Below are 15,845 nucleotides of genomic sequence, written 5' to 3'. Positions count from 1 at the left end.
GAGACCTGAACCTGCACACACACACACACACACACACACACACACACACACACACACACACACACAGAGAGAGACCTGAGACCTGAACCTGCACACACACACAGAGACACCTGAGACCTGAACCTGCACACACACACACACACACACACACACACACACACACACAGACACCTGAGACCTGAACCTGCACACACACACACACACACACACACACACACACACACACACACACACACACACACACACACACACACACACACACACACACACACACACAGAGACACCTGAGACCTGAACCTGCACACACACACAGAGACACCTGAGACCTGAACCTGCACACACACACACAGAGACACCTGAGACCTGAACCTGCACACACACACACACAGACACCTGACTGACAAGCAAGCCCCTCCACTCATCACCCTCTCCTCAGCATGGCAAGAAACAACCCACTCATCACCTCCTCCTCTCATCACCCTCTCCTCAGCATGGCAAGAAACAACCCACTCATCACCTGCTCCTCTCATCACCCTCTCCTCAGCATGGCAAGAAACAACCCACTCATCACCTGCTCCTCTCATCACCCTCTCCTCAGCATGGCAAGAAACAACCCACTCATCACCCTCTCCTCAGCATGGCAAGAAACAACCCACTCATCACCTGCTCCTCTCATCACCCTCTCCTCAGCATGGCAAGAAACAACCCACTCATCACCCTCTCCTCAGCATGGCAAGAAACAACCCACTCATCACCTCCTCCTCTCATCACCCTCTCCTCAGCATGGCAAGAAACAACCCACTCATCACCTCCTCCTCTCATCACCCTCTCCTCAGCATGGCAAGAAACAACCCACTCATCACCTGCTCCTCTCATCACCCTCTCCTCAGCATGGCAAGAAACAACCCACTCATCACCTCCTCCTCTCATCACCCTCTCCTCAGCATGGCAAGAAACAACCCACTCATCACCCTCTCCTCTCATCACCCTCTCCTCAGCATGGCAAGAAACAACCCACTCATCCACAGTAACATGAACACAACACCTTCAGTCACCTTAAGGAGCGTCTACCTGCCTGTCTGTGAAATGCATTGTGCCCGGACAGTGCTCCAAACCAAACCAGTTAGACACGTCGTCTGGCTTAACAGGCAGAGGGAGATGGTTTCATCACGCTGAGGTGTGGATGAGGAGAGGCAGAGGGAGATGGTTTCATCACGCTGAGGTGTAGATGAGGAGAGGCAGAGGGAGATGGTTTCATCACGCTGAGGTGTAGATGAGGAGAGGGAGATGGTTTCATCATGCTGAGGTGTGGATGAGGAGAGGCAGAGGGAGATGGTTTCATCACGCTGAGGTGTAGATGAGGAGAGGCAGAGGGAGATGGTTTCATCACGCTGAGGTGTAGATGAGGAGCAGCCAGAGGGAGATGGTTTCATCACGCTGAGGTGTAGATGAGGAGCAGCCAGAGGGAGATGGTTTCATCACGCTGAGGTGTAGATGAGGAGAGGCAGAGGGAGATGGTTTCATCAAGCTGAGGTGTAGATGAGGAGAGGCAGAGGGAGATGGTTTCATCAAGGCTGAGGTGTAGATGAGGAGCAGGCAGAGGGAGATGGTTTCATCAAGCTGAGGTGTAGATGAGGAGAGGCAGAGGGAGATGGTTTCATCACGCTGAGGTGTGGATGAGGAGAGGCAGAGGGAGATGGTTTCATCACGCTGAGATGGAGATGAGGAGAGGCAGAGGGAGATGGTTTCATCACGCTGAGGTGTAGATGAGGAGAGGCAGAGGGAGATGGTTTCATCACGCTGAGGTGTAGATGAGGAGCAGGCAGAGGGAGATGGTTTCATCACGCTGAGGTGTAGATGAGGAGAGGCAGAGGGAGATGGTTTCATCACGCTGAGGTGTAGATGAGGAGCAGGCAGAGGGAGATGGTTTCATCACGCTGAGGTGTAGATGAGGAGAGGGAGATGGTTTCATCACGCTGAGGTGTGGATGAGGAGAGGGAGATGGTTTCATCACGCTGAGGTGTAGATGAGGAGAGGCAGAGGGAGATGGTTTCATCAAGCTGAGGTGTAGATGAGGAGAGGCAGAGGGAGATGGTTTCATCACGCTGAGGTGTAGATGAGGAGAGGCAGAGGGAGATGGTTTCATCACGCTGAGGTGTAGATGAGGAGAGGCAGAGGGAGATGGTTTCATCACGCTGAGGTGTGGATGAGCAGAGGGAGATGGTTTCATCACGCTGAGGTGTAGATGAGGAGCAGGCAGAGGGAGATGGTTTCATCAAGCTGAGGTGTAGATGAGGAGAGGCAGAGGGAGATGGTTTCATCACGCTGAGGTGTAGATGAGGAGCAGGCAGAGGGAGATGGTTTCATCACGCTGAGGTGTAGATGAGGAGAGGCAGAGGGAGATGGTTTCATCACGCTGAGGTGTGGATGAGGAGAGGCAGAGGGAGATGGTTTCATCACGCTGAGGTGTAGATGAGGAGCAGCCAGAGGGAGATGGTTTCATCACGCTGAGGTGTGGATGAGGAGAGGCAGAGGGAGATGGTTTCATCACGCTGAGGTGTAGATGAGGAGCAGGCAGAGACAGATGTTTGTGGTCTACGTTGAGGTGTGGATGAGGAGAGGACGAGACAGAGGCTTGTAGTCGACACGTTGAGGTGTAGATGAGGAGAGGCAGAGATAGAGGCTTGTAGTCGACACGTTGAGGTGTAGATGAGGAGAGGCAGAGATAGAGGCTTGTCGTCGACACGTTGAGGTGTAGATGAGGAGAGGCAGAGAGAGATAGAGCCTTGTAGTCGACACGTTGAGGTGTGGATGAGGAGAGGCAGAGATAGAGGCTTGTCGTCGACACGTTGAGGTGTGGATGAGGAGAGGCAGAGATAGAGGCTTGTAGTCGACACGTTGAGGTGTGGATGAGGAGAGGCAGAGATAGAGGCTTGTAGTCGACACGTTGAGGTGTGGATGAGGAGCAGCAGTGGCAGTTGTTACTGGGAACTACGATAACGGACCCCATCCTACAACAATTTGAAACAGGCAGCTACACTGAGTTTACAAAACATTAAGAACACCTTCCTAATATTGAGTTGCACCCTCAGAACAGCCTCAATGTGTCGGGGCATGGATTCTACAAGGTGTTGAAAGCGTTCCACAGGGATGCTGGCCCATGTTGACTCTACAAGGTGTTGAAAGCGTTCCACAGGGATGCTGGCCCATGTTGACTCTACAAGGTGTTGAAAGCGTTCCACAGGGATGCTGGCCCATGTTGACTCTACAAGGTGTTGAAAGCGTTCCACAGGGATGCAGGCCCATGTTGACTCTACAAGGTGTTGAAAGCGTTCCACAGGGATGCTGGCCCATGTTGACTCTACAAGGTGTTGAAAGCGTTCCACAGGGATGCTGGCCCATGTTGACTCTACAAGGTGTTGAAAGCGTTCCACAGGGATGCAGGCCCATGTTGACTCTACAAGGTGTTGAAAGCGTTCCACAGGGATGCTGGCCCATGTTGACTCTACAAGGTGTTGAAAGCGTTCCACAGGGATGCTGGCCCATGTTGACTCTACAAGGTGTTGAAAGCGTTCCACAGGGATGCAGGCCCATGTTGACTCTACAAGGTGTTGAAAGCGTTCCACAGGGATGCTGGCCCATGTTGACTCTACAAGGTGTTGAAAGCGTTCCACAGGGATGCTGGCCCATGTTGACCCTACAAGGTGTTGAAAGCATTCCACAGGGATGCTTGCCCATGTTGACTCTACAAGGTGTTGAAAGCGTTCCACAGGGATGCTGGCCCATGTTGACTCTACAAGGTGTTGAAAGCGTTCCACAGGGATGCTGGCCCATGTTGACTCTACAAGGTGTTGAAAGCGTTCCACAGGGATGCTGGCCTATGTTGACTCTACAAGGTGTTGAAAGCGTTCCACAGGGATGCTGGCCCATGTTGACTCTACAAGGTGTTGAAAGCGTTCCACAGGGATGCTGGCCCATGTTGACTCTACAAGGTGTTGAAAGCGTTCCACAGGGATGCTGGCCCATGTTGACTCTACAAGGTGTTGAAAGGGTTCCACAGGGATGCTGGCCCATGTTGACTCCAATGCTTCCCACAGTTGTGTCCAGTTGGCTGGATGTCCTTTAGGTGGGGGACCATTCTTGATACACACAGGAAACTGTTGAGCGTGAAAAACCCAGCAGCAATGCAGTTCTTCACACACTCAAACCGTTGCTCCTGGCACCTACTACCACACCCCGTTCAAAGGCACTTAAATATTTTGTCTTGCCCATTCACCCTCTGAATGGCAACACATACACAATCCATGTCTCATTTGTCTCAAGGCTTAAAAATCCTTCTTTAACCTGGTTTCATCAGCGCTAAGGCCTGTGGTCTATTCAGCTGTGATACTAAAGGCCTGTGGTCTATTCAGCTGTAACACTAAAGGCCTGTGGTCTATTCAGCTGTGGTACTAAAGGCCTGTGGTCTATTCAGCTGTAACACTAAAGGCCTGTGGTGTACTCAGCTGTGACACTAAAGGCCTGTGGTGTACTCAGCTGTGATACTAAAGGCCTGTGGTCTATTCAGCTGTAACACTAAAGGCCTGTGGTCTATTCAGCTGTAACACTAAAGGCCTGTGGTCTATTCAGCTGTGATACTAAAGGCCTGTGATCTATTCAGCTGTAACACTAAAGGCCTGTGGTCTATTCAGCTGTGATACTAAAGGCCTGTGGTCTATTCAGCTGTAACACTAAAGGCCTGTGGTCTATTCAGCTGTGACACTAAATGACACTCATAGGTGTCATTTAGGTCATGTTCTCTCTATATAGCTGTCATCTCTCTGTCCACAGCCGTCCACAACTGTGATGCTTTATCTTACTTGACTAACCTCAATGTCGTGACTGTTATTTATGCTGCTGTCAACTACTAAGGACAATTCTAATGAGATCTTGAAGTGAAGTGTGTTTGTTGGACTATATTCGGTCGGGGAGCAGGTAGACTAGTGGTTAGAGTGTAGGGGCGGCAGGTAGTCTAGTGGTTAGAGTGTAGGGGCAGCAGGTCGTCTAGTGGTTAGAGTGTAGGGGCGGCAGGTAGTCTAGTGGTTAGAGTGTAGGGGCGGCAGGTAGCCTAGTGGTTAGAGTGTAGGGGCGGCAGGTAGTCTAGTGGTTAGAGTGTAGGGGCGGCAGGTAGCCTAGTGGTTAGAGTGTAGGGGCGGCAGGTAGCCTAGTGGTTAGAGTGTAGGGGCGGCAGGTAGCCTAGTGGTTAGAGTGTAGGGGCGGCAGGTAGCCTAGTGGTTAGAGTGTAGGGGCGGCAGGTAGCCTAGTGGTTAGAGTGTAGGGGCGGCAGGTAGCCTAGTGGTTAGAGTGTAGGGGCGGCAGGTAGCCTAGTGGTTAGAGTGTAGGGGAGGCAGGTAGCCTAGTGGTTAGAGTGTAGTGGCGGCAGGTAGTCTAGTGGTTAGAGTGTAGGGGCAGCAGGTCGTCTAGTGGTTAGAGTGTAGGGGCGGCAGGTAGACTAGTGGTTAGAGTGTAGGGGTGGCAGGTAGCCTAGTGGTTAGAGTGTAGGGGCGGCAGGTAGTCTAGTGGTTAGAGTGTAGGGGCGGCAGGTAGCCTAGTGGTTAGAGTGTAGGGGCGGCAGGTAGCCTAGTGGTTAGAGTGTAGTGGCGGCAGGTAGTCTAGTGGATAGAGTGTAGGGGCGGCAGGTAGTCTAGTGGTTAGAGTGTAGGGGCGGCAGGTAGACTAGTGGTTAGAGTGTAGGGGCGGCAGGTAGTCTAGTGGTTAGAGTGTAGGGGCAGCAGGTCGTCTTGTGGTTAGAGTGTAGGGGCGGCAGGTAGACTAGTGGTTAGAGTGTAGGGGCGGCAGGTAGCCTAGTGGTTAGAGTGTAGGGGCGGCAGGTAGTCTAGTGGTTAGAGTGTAGGGGCGGCAGGTAGTCTAGTGGTTAGAGTGTAGGGGCAGCAGGTAGTCTAGTGGTTAGAGTGTAGGGGCAGCAGGTCGTCTAGTGGTTAGAGTGTAGGGGCGGCAGGTAGACTAGTGGTTAGAGTGTAGGGGCGGCAGGTAGCCTAGTGGTTAGAGTGTAGGGGCGGCAGGTAGTCTAGTGGTTAGAGTGTAGGGGCAGCAGGTAGTCTAGTGGTTAGAGTGTAGGGGCAGCAGGTAGTCTAGTGGTTAGAGTGTAGGGGCAGCAGGTAGTCTAGTGGTTAGAGTGGTGGGCCAGTAATCGAAAGGTTGCTAGATTGAATCCCCGAGCTGACAAGGTAAAACTCGAACAAGGCAGTTAACCCACTGTTCCTAGGCGTCATTGTAAATAAGAATTTGTTCTTAACTGACCTGCCTAGTAAAATAAAGGTTCAATAAAACCTTTATTTAAAAACATTTAAACATTCTGTAATCTAAAAGCCCATGTTTAACCTTCTCTATTATTAGGGCAGAATCCTACCTCACACAAATCTTCAATTGACATCAATTTACTAACTGAATTGACATCAATTTACTAACTGAATTGACATCAATTTACTAGCTGAACTGAGCGAATTAAAAACGTAATTGACCCCGACCGGGGTCAGATAGACCGAGGAGGAGGATGATGAAGAAGTAGAGGAGTGTTACCAGGCGATCTGCGTGACGAAGGGCTTCAGCTCGGTGGGTTCGTAGGCCCTGGCAAAGGCCCAGCAGACGTAGCAGGCTGCATCTCGTACGTTAGAACCAACGCTACACGCTCCTCTCTTTTCATCATAGACCAAGGCCTTCAGGATCAGAGGCACCACTGGAGAGAGAGAGAGATGTGGGAGGGAGAGAGAGAAGGGGGAGGGAGAAGGGGGAGGGAGAGAGAGAGAGAGAGAGAGAGAGAGAGAAGGGAGAGAGGGTGAGAGAGAGAGAGAGAGACAAAAGGGGGAGGGAGAGTGAGATCAGGGAGAGAGAGAGAGAAGGGAGAGAGAGAGACAGAAACAGAGAGAGAGAGAGAAAGAGACAGAAGGGGGAGGAAGAGAGAGGGAGAGAGAGAGAGGGAAAGGGAGAGAGTGAGGGACAGAGAAGGGGGAGGGAGAGAGAGGGACAGAGAAGGGGGAGGGAGAGAGAGTGAAGGAGAGTGAGGGACAGAGAAGGGGGAGGGAGAGAGAGGGAGAGAGAGAGGAACAGAGAAGGGGGAGGGAGAGAGAGTGAAGGAAAGTGAGAGACCGAGAAGGAGGAGGGAGCGAGAGGGAGAGAGAGAGAGAAAGGGGAAAGAGAGAAAGACAAATGAGATAACATCTTAAACAGTTCAGAAGTAGGGTATAGACAGTTCATTACAACTTCATATGTCGGTCATTAATCAAGTGATATATATTAAAATTGTGTGATTGTCGTTTTGGTGGTGTAAATGACACACAGCTGTATTATAATGTATTATTACTGTTTTACTAAATCCTTTAGTCCAATCACATCATGGGCTTATCCATCTCCCCTGACAACAGTTGTATCACCATGACAGCTTGTAGTTCATGTGGGATAAGTTCATGCCACCTATCAGATCCTCTTCCTGTCCTCACCTCATTGGCCCTGGCCTCTGTGGTTCACTCTAATACAAGACACTCAGAGACTGGTGGGGTTAACGGTGTCGCTGTGAACCAACACCTCTCACATCTTTCACTGCCAAGAGAAAAACCCGTTCATCCTTTTAACCGCTGTGGTGGAATTAGCAGCTTCCACTCCTATGACTGTTTACGGCATCTGACCAAGGCAAAACTTGTTGAAATTACATCATTCCAACTAGTTTTGCCCACATTTTACACAATCTAATTATCTGGTTCAAACTACCTGAGAAGTGGAGAGCGAAAAGCATTGAGACTCGACTCATCAGAAATGACAGCTGATAACAGCCGTGTGTAAACTACCTCGGCCAAAATCACGTTCAGCAGGGTAGCCTAGTGGTTAGAGCGTTGGATTAGTAACCGGAAGGTTGCAAGTTCAAACCCCCGAGCTGACAAGGTACAAATCTTTCGTTCTGCCCCTGAACAGGCAGTTAACCCACTGAATTTGTTCTTAACTGACTTGCCTAGTTAAATAAAGGTCAAAAAAAAAAAAAAGATCATGTTTAAATGTACAGTGCATTCGGAAAGTATTCAGACCCCTTGACTTTTACCACATTTTGTTAAGTTACAGCCCTATTTTAAAATGGATTAAATAGCCCCCCCCCCCCTCATCAATCTACACACAATACCCCATAATGACAACGCAAAAAACAGGTTTTTCAACATTTTAGCAAATTAATTAAATAAAACTGAAATATTATATTTACATAAGTATTCAGACCCATTACTCAGTACTTTGTTGAAGCCTCTCTGGCAGAGATTACAGCCTCGAGTCTTCTTGGGTATGACGCCACAAGCTTGGCACACCTGTATTTGGGGAGTTTCTCCCATGACTCTCTGGAGATCCTCTCTGTCAGGTCGGATGGGGAGCATTTCAGGTCTCTCCAGAGATGTTCGATCGGGTTCAAGTCCGGGCTCTGGCGGGGCCACTCAAGGACATTCAGAGACTTGTCACAAAGCCACTCCTGTGTTGTCTTGGCTGTGTGCTTAGGGTCGTTGTCCTGAGCCTCCGTCTAAGGTCCTGAGCTCTCTGGAGAAGGTTATCATCAAGGATTTCTCTGTAATTTTCCCAGTTCATCTTTCCCTCGATCCCGACTAGTCTCCCAGTCCCTGAAAAACTCTACCCCGATTTCTCAGTTTGGCCGGGCAGCCAGCTCTAGGAAAAGTCTAGTTGGTTCCAAACTTCTTCCATTTAAGAATGATGGAGGTCACTGTGTTCAAAGGGGACCTTCAATGCTGCGGACATTTCTTGGTACCCTTCCCCAGATCTGTGCCTCAACACAATCCTGTCTCGGCGCTCCATGGACAATTCCTTCGACCTCATGGCTTGGTTTTTGGGTCTGACATGCACTATCAACTGTGGGACCTTATATAAACAGGTATGTGCCTTTCCTAATCATGTCCAATCAATTCAATCTACCACAGGTGGACTCCAATCAAATTATAAAAACATCTCAAAGGATGATCAATGGAAACAGGATGCACTTGAGCTCAATTTCGTGTCTCATAGCAAATGGTCTGAATACTTATGTAAATAAGGTATTTCAGTTTTTTGGTAGATTTCTTTGCAAAAATGTAACAAAAAAAATGTCTAAAAACACTGATATTATGGAGTAATGTGTGTAGATTGATGAGGGATTTGTTTTTATTTCATCCATTTTAGAATAAGGCTGTAACGTAACAACATGTGGAAAAAGTCAAGAGGTTCGAACACCTTTCTGAAAGCACTGTATTCTGATAAAGAATGCAGCTAGTCTCATTCCTTCAGTTTCCCAGTTACAGGTTTAAAGACCACTGTACCACTCAGAACCCAGGTAGACAGGTTTAAAGACCACTGTACCACTCAGAACCCAGGTAGACAGGTTTAAAGACCACTGTACCACTCAGAACCCAGGTAGACAGGTTTAAAGACCACTGTACCACTCAGAGCCCAGGTAGACAGGGATAAAGACCACTGTACCACTCAGAACCCAGGTAGACAGGGATAAAGACCACTGTACCACTCAGAACCCAGGTAGACAGGGATAAAGACCACTGTACCACTCAGAGCCCAGGTAGACAGGTTTAAAGACCACTGTACCACTCAGAACCCAGGTAGACAGGGATAAAGACCACTGTACCACTCAGAACCCAGGTAGACAGGGATAAAGACCACTGTACCACTCAGAACCCAGGTAGACAGGGATAAAGACCACTGTACCACTCAGAACCCAGGTAGACAGGGATAAAGACCACTGTACCACTCAGAACCCAGGTAGACAGGTTTAAAGACCACTGTACCACTCAGAACCCAGGTAGACAGGGATAAAGACCACTGTACCACTCAGAACCCAGGTAGACAGGGATAAAGACCACTGTACCACTCAGAACCCAGGTAGACAGGGATAAAGACCACTGTACCACTCAGAACCCAGGTAGACAGGGGTAAAGACCACTGTACCACTCAGAACCCAGGTAGACAGGGGTAAAGACCACTGTACCACTCAGAACCCAGGTAGACAGGGATAAAGACCACTGTACCACTCAGAACCCAGGTAGACAGGGATAAAGACCACTGTACCACTCAGAACCCAGGTAGACAGGGAAAAAGACCACTGTACCACTCAGAACCCAGGTAGACAGGTTTAAAGACCACTGTACCACTCAGAACCCAGGTAGACAGGGATAAAGACCACTGTACCACTCAGAACCCAGGTAGACAGGGATAAAGACCACTGTACCACTCAGAAACCAGGTAGACAGGGATAAAGACCACTGTACCACTCAGAACCCAGGTAGACAGGTTTAAAGACCACTGTACCACTCAGAACCCAGGTAGACAGGTTTAAAGACCACTGTACCACTCAGAACCCAGGTAGACAGGTTTAAAGACCACTGTACCACTCAGAACCCAGGTAGACAGGGATAAAGACCACTGTACCACTCAGAACCCAGGTAGACAGGTTTAAAGACCACTGTACCACTCAGAACCCAGGTAGACAGGGATAAAGACCACTGTACCACTCAGAAACCAGGTAGACAGGTTTAAAGACCACTGTACCACTCAGAACCCAGGTAGACAGGTTTAAAGACCACTGTACCACTCAGAACCCAGGTAGACAGGGATAAAGACCACTGTACCACTCAGAACCCAGGTAGACAGGTTTAAAGACCACTGTACCACTCAGAACCCAGGTAGACAGGTAAACAGGTAAACAGGGAAAACGTATTTAAATATGTATTATTGGTACTGGCAGCTGAACTGATCAACACTAAATAGACACATCTTTGACTGTACATGTTAATTCCAGAATGAATGCACAAAGTGTATTGTCTGTCAGTTTATCCACTCACTAGCAGCACTGCTTGGAGTAGGAACGGGGAAGATAGACGTGCTTCTAATTGGACTAACGTGACGCAGTTGGCTCCCGGCCCGTACGTTTTCTTTCTAATTACAGCGTGTACACGCTTGTTCACACGTGTAAAAAAAAAAAAAAAAAAAAAAAAAAAAACACCTGTGTTTGATTTAGGCTTTAAAACTAGATAAACTAAGATAAAGTTTGAGGTCATTATTTTTCAATGTTGACACTGGACATTAAAACAACTGGCTGGACATTAAAACAACTGGCGCTGTCATACAGTGACAGGTAGAGGTCAACGCCACAGCCAACAACACCCTTATTTGCCTGAATGCAAAATGACCTTTTCCCATTATTGCCTCGGGATGTTGTGGGAACTTCTGTTAAAACACTTTGCTCAATTCATGATGGCGTATTTAAAGAGAAGTATGTCTAAGCTTTGTCCTGCCTACCTTAATGCCCATGTTGTGTTTCCCAGGAAGGACAACAATAGAGGAAGAGACGGAGACAGGGAGGGAGAGAAACAGGGAGGGAGAGAGACAAGGAGGGACAGGGACACGGAGGGAGAGAGACAGGGAGGGAGAGAGACAAGGAGGGAGAGAGACAGGGAGGGAGAGAGACAGGGAGGGAGAGAGACAGGGAGGGAGAGAGACAGGGAGGGAGAGAGACAGGGAGGGAGAGAGACAGGGAGGGAGAGAGACAGGGAGGGACAGGGACACGGAGGGAGAGAGACAGGGAGGGAGAGAGACAGGGAGGGAGAGAGACAGGGAGGGAGAGAGACAGGGAGGGACAGGGACACGGAGGGAGAGAGACAGGGAGGGAGAGAGACAGGGAGGGAGAGAGACAGGGAGGGACAGGGACACGGAGGGAGAGAGACAGAGACAGGGAGGGAGAGAGACAGGGAGGGAGAGAGACAGGGAGGGAGAGAGACAAGGAGGGACAGGGACACGGAGGGAGAGAGACAGAGACAGACAGAGAGAGCGAGAGAGAGACAGAGACAGACAGAGACAGAGAGAGACAGAGAGAGACAGAGACAGAGACAGAGAGAGAAAACTAACTGTCTCTGTCTTTATCCCATCATGTAAATGGTGTCTCGGGGCCTGACTAATATTCAGCTAGGATGGATGTTGCCTGAGGGCCCGACTGTTTCTGTTGGAGGCCACGCCCCCTCAGGGCTCTACTGCTGCTGGAGGCCACGCCCACTCAGGGCCCTACTGTTACTGTTGGGATAAATTAGGCTCCGCCCCCTAGGTAAACTAGTCCAAGGTAACAGGACAGGTAAGACCTCACAGACAGGAAGTCAGATCAACACTCATCACAGACCAGGCAGCAGAGCACACACACATTTGGGACACTACTGGAGACACGGTCGCAGAACCACTGGCCGGTGCTCCCACACTCTGCAACAGGCGTCCTCACAAACAGAGCAGGTAAGACTGCTTTCTCACTACCTATCCACCACGGGTTTCACCGCTCAAGAGAAACGGCAGTTGGTGAACGCCATCATGACAAGCCGCTATTTTTTTTTTTGCATATCCAGCTGAATTGTAGCTTGAAACCAGTCTGTGGTTCAGTGTGTGTGGGGGGGGGGGTTTACATGTGAAGCGGAATCTACAGGTGTATTTTAGGGCGAGGTGAGACACCTGTTAGGCCACCTGTTACCTGTGTGTTCTAATAACCTGCTGCCTGCATGGTGCTGACGGACAGACCCACAAACACACCTGACCCCCGACCTCGACAGTCAACACTGCCTTGTTATGTCTGAGGCAGAGGAAGTGGACCACAGCACATGGAACTGATTACCACATGTTGTTGGGTAGATTAACCAGGTGTTTACTAAGAACACCTGGTAAGATACGGAGGAGAGGGTTTGAGTTGGGAAACAAGAAGAAAACAGACTTGTTTCTGTGAGGGTCTTTGTGTCTGTTTGTGTCCGAGTGGTGGCTCTGTTTCTGTGAGGGTCTTTGTGTCTGGTAGACGGAGTGTTGGCTCCGTTTCTGTGAGGGGCTTTGTGTCTGGTTGACGGAGTGTTGGCTCCGTTTCTGTGAGGGGCTTTGTGTCTGGTAGACGGAGTGTTGGCTCCGTTTCTGTGAGGGGCTTTGTGTCTGGTAGACGGAGTGTTGGCTCTGTTTCTGTGAGGGTCTTTGTGTCTGGTTGACAGAGTGTTGGCTCCGTTTCTGTGAGGGTCTTTGTGTCTGGTAGACGGAGTGTTGGCTCTGTTTCTGTGAGGGTCTTTGGTAGACAGAGTGGAGGCTCTGTTCCAGGTAATGATAGCAAGATATTACAACCACCAAGGTTTTGCAACCGATTTCTCTTCTTGAGAAGGGAGTGGCGCTCCGTTCTGCACCACACCTGAGCAGGAACCTGAGAGACCACTTCTTGCGACAGTGTGTGACGGAACGGTTCACTCTCTTTAGGCGGAGCCCTGAACCGTGTGTGTGTGTGTGTGTGTGTGTGTGTGTGTGTATATCCTAACCTGGAGACAGGGCCTTAGGTGACAGCTCTTTCTGAAAGGAAAACATCTGATTTGTTATAACCTCGTTAAATTGACACGGTTCTCATTTGAATACCAGTTCCTATTTAGATGTGTATGAACGTTCTCCGTTGCTGTGTCAGTTTACTACGGACGCACACACACACACACACACACACACGTGCACGCACGCACACACACACACGCACGCACACGCACACACACACACGCACGCACACGCACACGCACACACACGCACGCACGCACGCACGCACGCACGCACACACACACACACACACACGCACGCACGCACGCACACAGTTTTTCCCTGTAAGTCCCTGACTCCTGAGTAAGAGTCTCTCCGGGAAGCCCATGCTGTCAGAAGGCCAGTCACACTCTCTCTACAAGGTTGATGTGGTGTGAGGAGCTCATCAGATCAGGAGATGTGTCCTAGCTGACTAGCCCGCTGTAGTAGAGCCGTGCCCGTGTGCCCAGAGCCACGTATCACTGCATCCCGCTGCAGCACAGGTGTAGTCATGGGAAACAGGTGCCGTTCGGTTCCCACGCCTTCAGGCAGGCAGTTTCGTGAGGGAGAGAGAGACAGAGAGAGAGAGAAGCGTGTCGCTACATGCCCTCCAGGTCTACTAGACAGGGTGAGGTCTACCTACTGATCTACTGGTCTGCCCACTGATCTACTGGTCTACCTACCTGCCTGGATGATGCCTACTGGTCTCCTGGTCTACCTACTGATCTCCTGGTCTACCTACTGGTCTCCTGGTCTACCTACTGGTCTCCTGGTCTACCTACTGGTCTCCTGGTCTACCTACTGGTCTCCTGGTCTACCCACTGGTCTCCTGGTCTACCCACTGGTCTCCTGGTCTACCCACTGATCTCCTGGTCTACCCACTGGTCTCCTGGTCTACCCACTGGTCTCCTGGTCTACCTACTGGTCTCCTGGTCTACCTACTGGTCTCCTGGTCTACCTACTGGTCTCCTGGTCTACCTACTGGTCTCCTGGTCTACCCACTGGTCTCCTGGTCTACCCACTGATCTCCTGGTCTACCCACTGGTCTCCTGGTCTACCCAATGGTCTCCTGGTCTACCCACTGGTCTCCTGGTCTACCTACTGGTCTCCTGGTCTACCTACTGGTCTCCTGGTCTACCTACTGGTCTCCTGGTCTACCTACTGGTCTCCTGGTCTACCTACTGGTCTCCTGGTCTACCTACTGGTCTCCTGGTCTACCTACTGGTCTCCTGGTCTACCCACTGATCTCCTGGTCTACCTACTGGTCTCCTGGTCTACCTACTAGTCTCCTGGTCTGCCTACCTGCCTACATGATGCCTAGTCTAGCGACTCTCCTGCCTACATGATGCCTAGTCTAGCGACTCTCCTGCCTACATGTTGCCTAGTCTAGCGACTCTCCTGCCTACATGTTGCCTAGTCTAGCGACTCTCCTGCCTACATGTTGCCTAGTCTAGCGACTCTCCTGCCTACATGATGCCTAGTCTAGCAACTCTCCTACCTACATGATGCCTAGTCTAGCGACTCTCCTACCTACATGATGCCTAGTCCAGCGACTCTCCTACCTACATGATGCCTAGTCCAGCGACTCTCCTACCTACATGATGCCTAGTCTAGCGACTCTCCTACATACATGATGCCTAGTCTAGCGACTCTCCTACCTACATGATGCCTAGTCCAGCGACTCTCCTACCTACATGATGCCTAGTCTAGCGACTCTCCTACCTACATGATGCCTAGTCTAGCGACTCTCCTGCCTACATGATGCCTAGTCTAGCGACTCTCCTGCCTTCATGATGCCTAGTCTAGCGACTCTCCTGCCTACATGATGCCTAGTCTAGCGACTCTCCTGCCTACATGATGCCTAGTCTAGCGACTCTCCTGCCTTCATGATGCCTAGTCTAGCGACTCTCCTACCTACCTGATGCCTAGTCTAGCGACTCTCCTGCCTACATGATGCCTAGTCTAGCGACTCTCCTGCCTACATGATGCCTAGTCTAGCGACTCTCCTGCCTACATGATGACTAGTCTAGCGACTCTCCTGCCTACATGATGCCTAGTCTAGCGACTCTCCTACCTACATGATGCCTAGTCTAGCGACTCTCCTGCCTACATGATGCCTAGTCTAGCGACTCTCCTGCCTACATGATGCCTAGTCTAGCGACTCTCCTGCCTACATGATGCCTAGTCTAGCGACTCTCCTGCCTACATGATGCCTAGTCTAGCGACTCTCCTGCCTACATGATGCCTAGTCCAGCGACTCTCCTACCTACATGATGCCTAGTCTAGCGACTCTCCTGCCTACATGATGCCTAGTCTAGCGACTCTCCTACCTACATGATGCCTAGTCTAGCGACTCTCCTACCTACATGATGCCTAGTCCAGCGACACTCCTGCCTACCTAGACAGATACAGGATAGATAGATATACAGGAGAGAGAGACACACAACCATCCATACTTACTATAGGACATG

At 50.2% G+C, this 15,845-nt stretch overlaps 1 protein-coding gene across 1 annotated transcript in view; it reads right to left on the bottom strand.

The window, feature by feature from the left end:
- LOC135529523 (tubulin-specific chaperone D-like) overlaps positions 1–13,529 on the bottom strand; it is a 97,218-nt gene extending 83,689 nt beyond the window's left edge. Inside the window, exons 1-2 of the mRNA XM_064958210.1 lie at positions 13,353–13,529; positions 6,580–6,736 (exon numbers count right to left, since the gene is read on the bottom strand). Coding sequence (XP_064814282.1) covers positions 6,580–6,736; positions 13,353–13,398 — 203 coding nt within the window. The 5' untranslated portion in view covers positions 13,399–13,529. The remainder of the gene's footprint in view (positions 1–6,579; positions 6,737–13,352) is intronic.
- Positions 13,530–15,845: the final 2,316 nt, after the last annotated feature.

Source organism: Oncorhynchus masou, unplaced genomic scaffold (genome assembly GCF_036934945.1).
Source record: "Oncorhynchus masou masou isolate Uvic2021 unplaced genomic scaffold, UVic_Omas_1.1 unplaced_scaffold_1176, whole genome shotgun sequence".
Taxonomy (NCBI): domain Eukaryota; kingdom Metazoa; phylum Chordata; class Actinopteri; order Salmoniformes; family Salmonidae; genus Oncorhynchus; species Oncorhynchus masou.
Note: the sequence above shows the minus strand (reverse complement) of the source record. Positions and strands in the feature narration are given on the sequence as shown.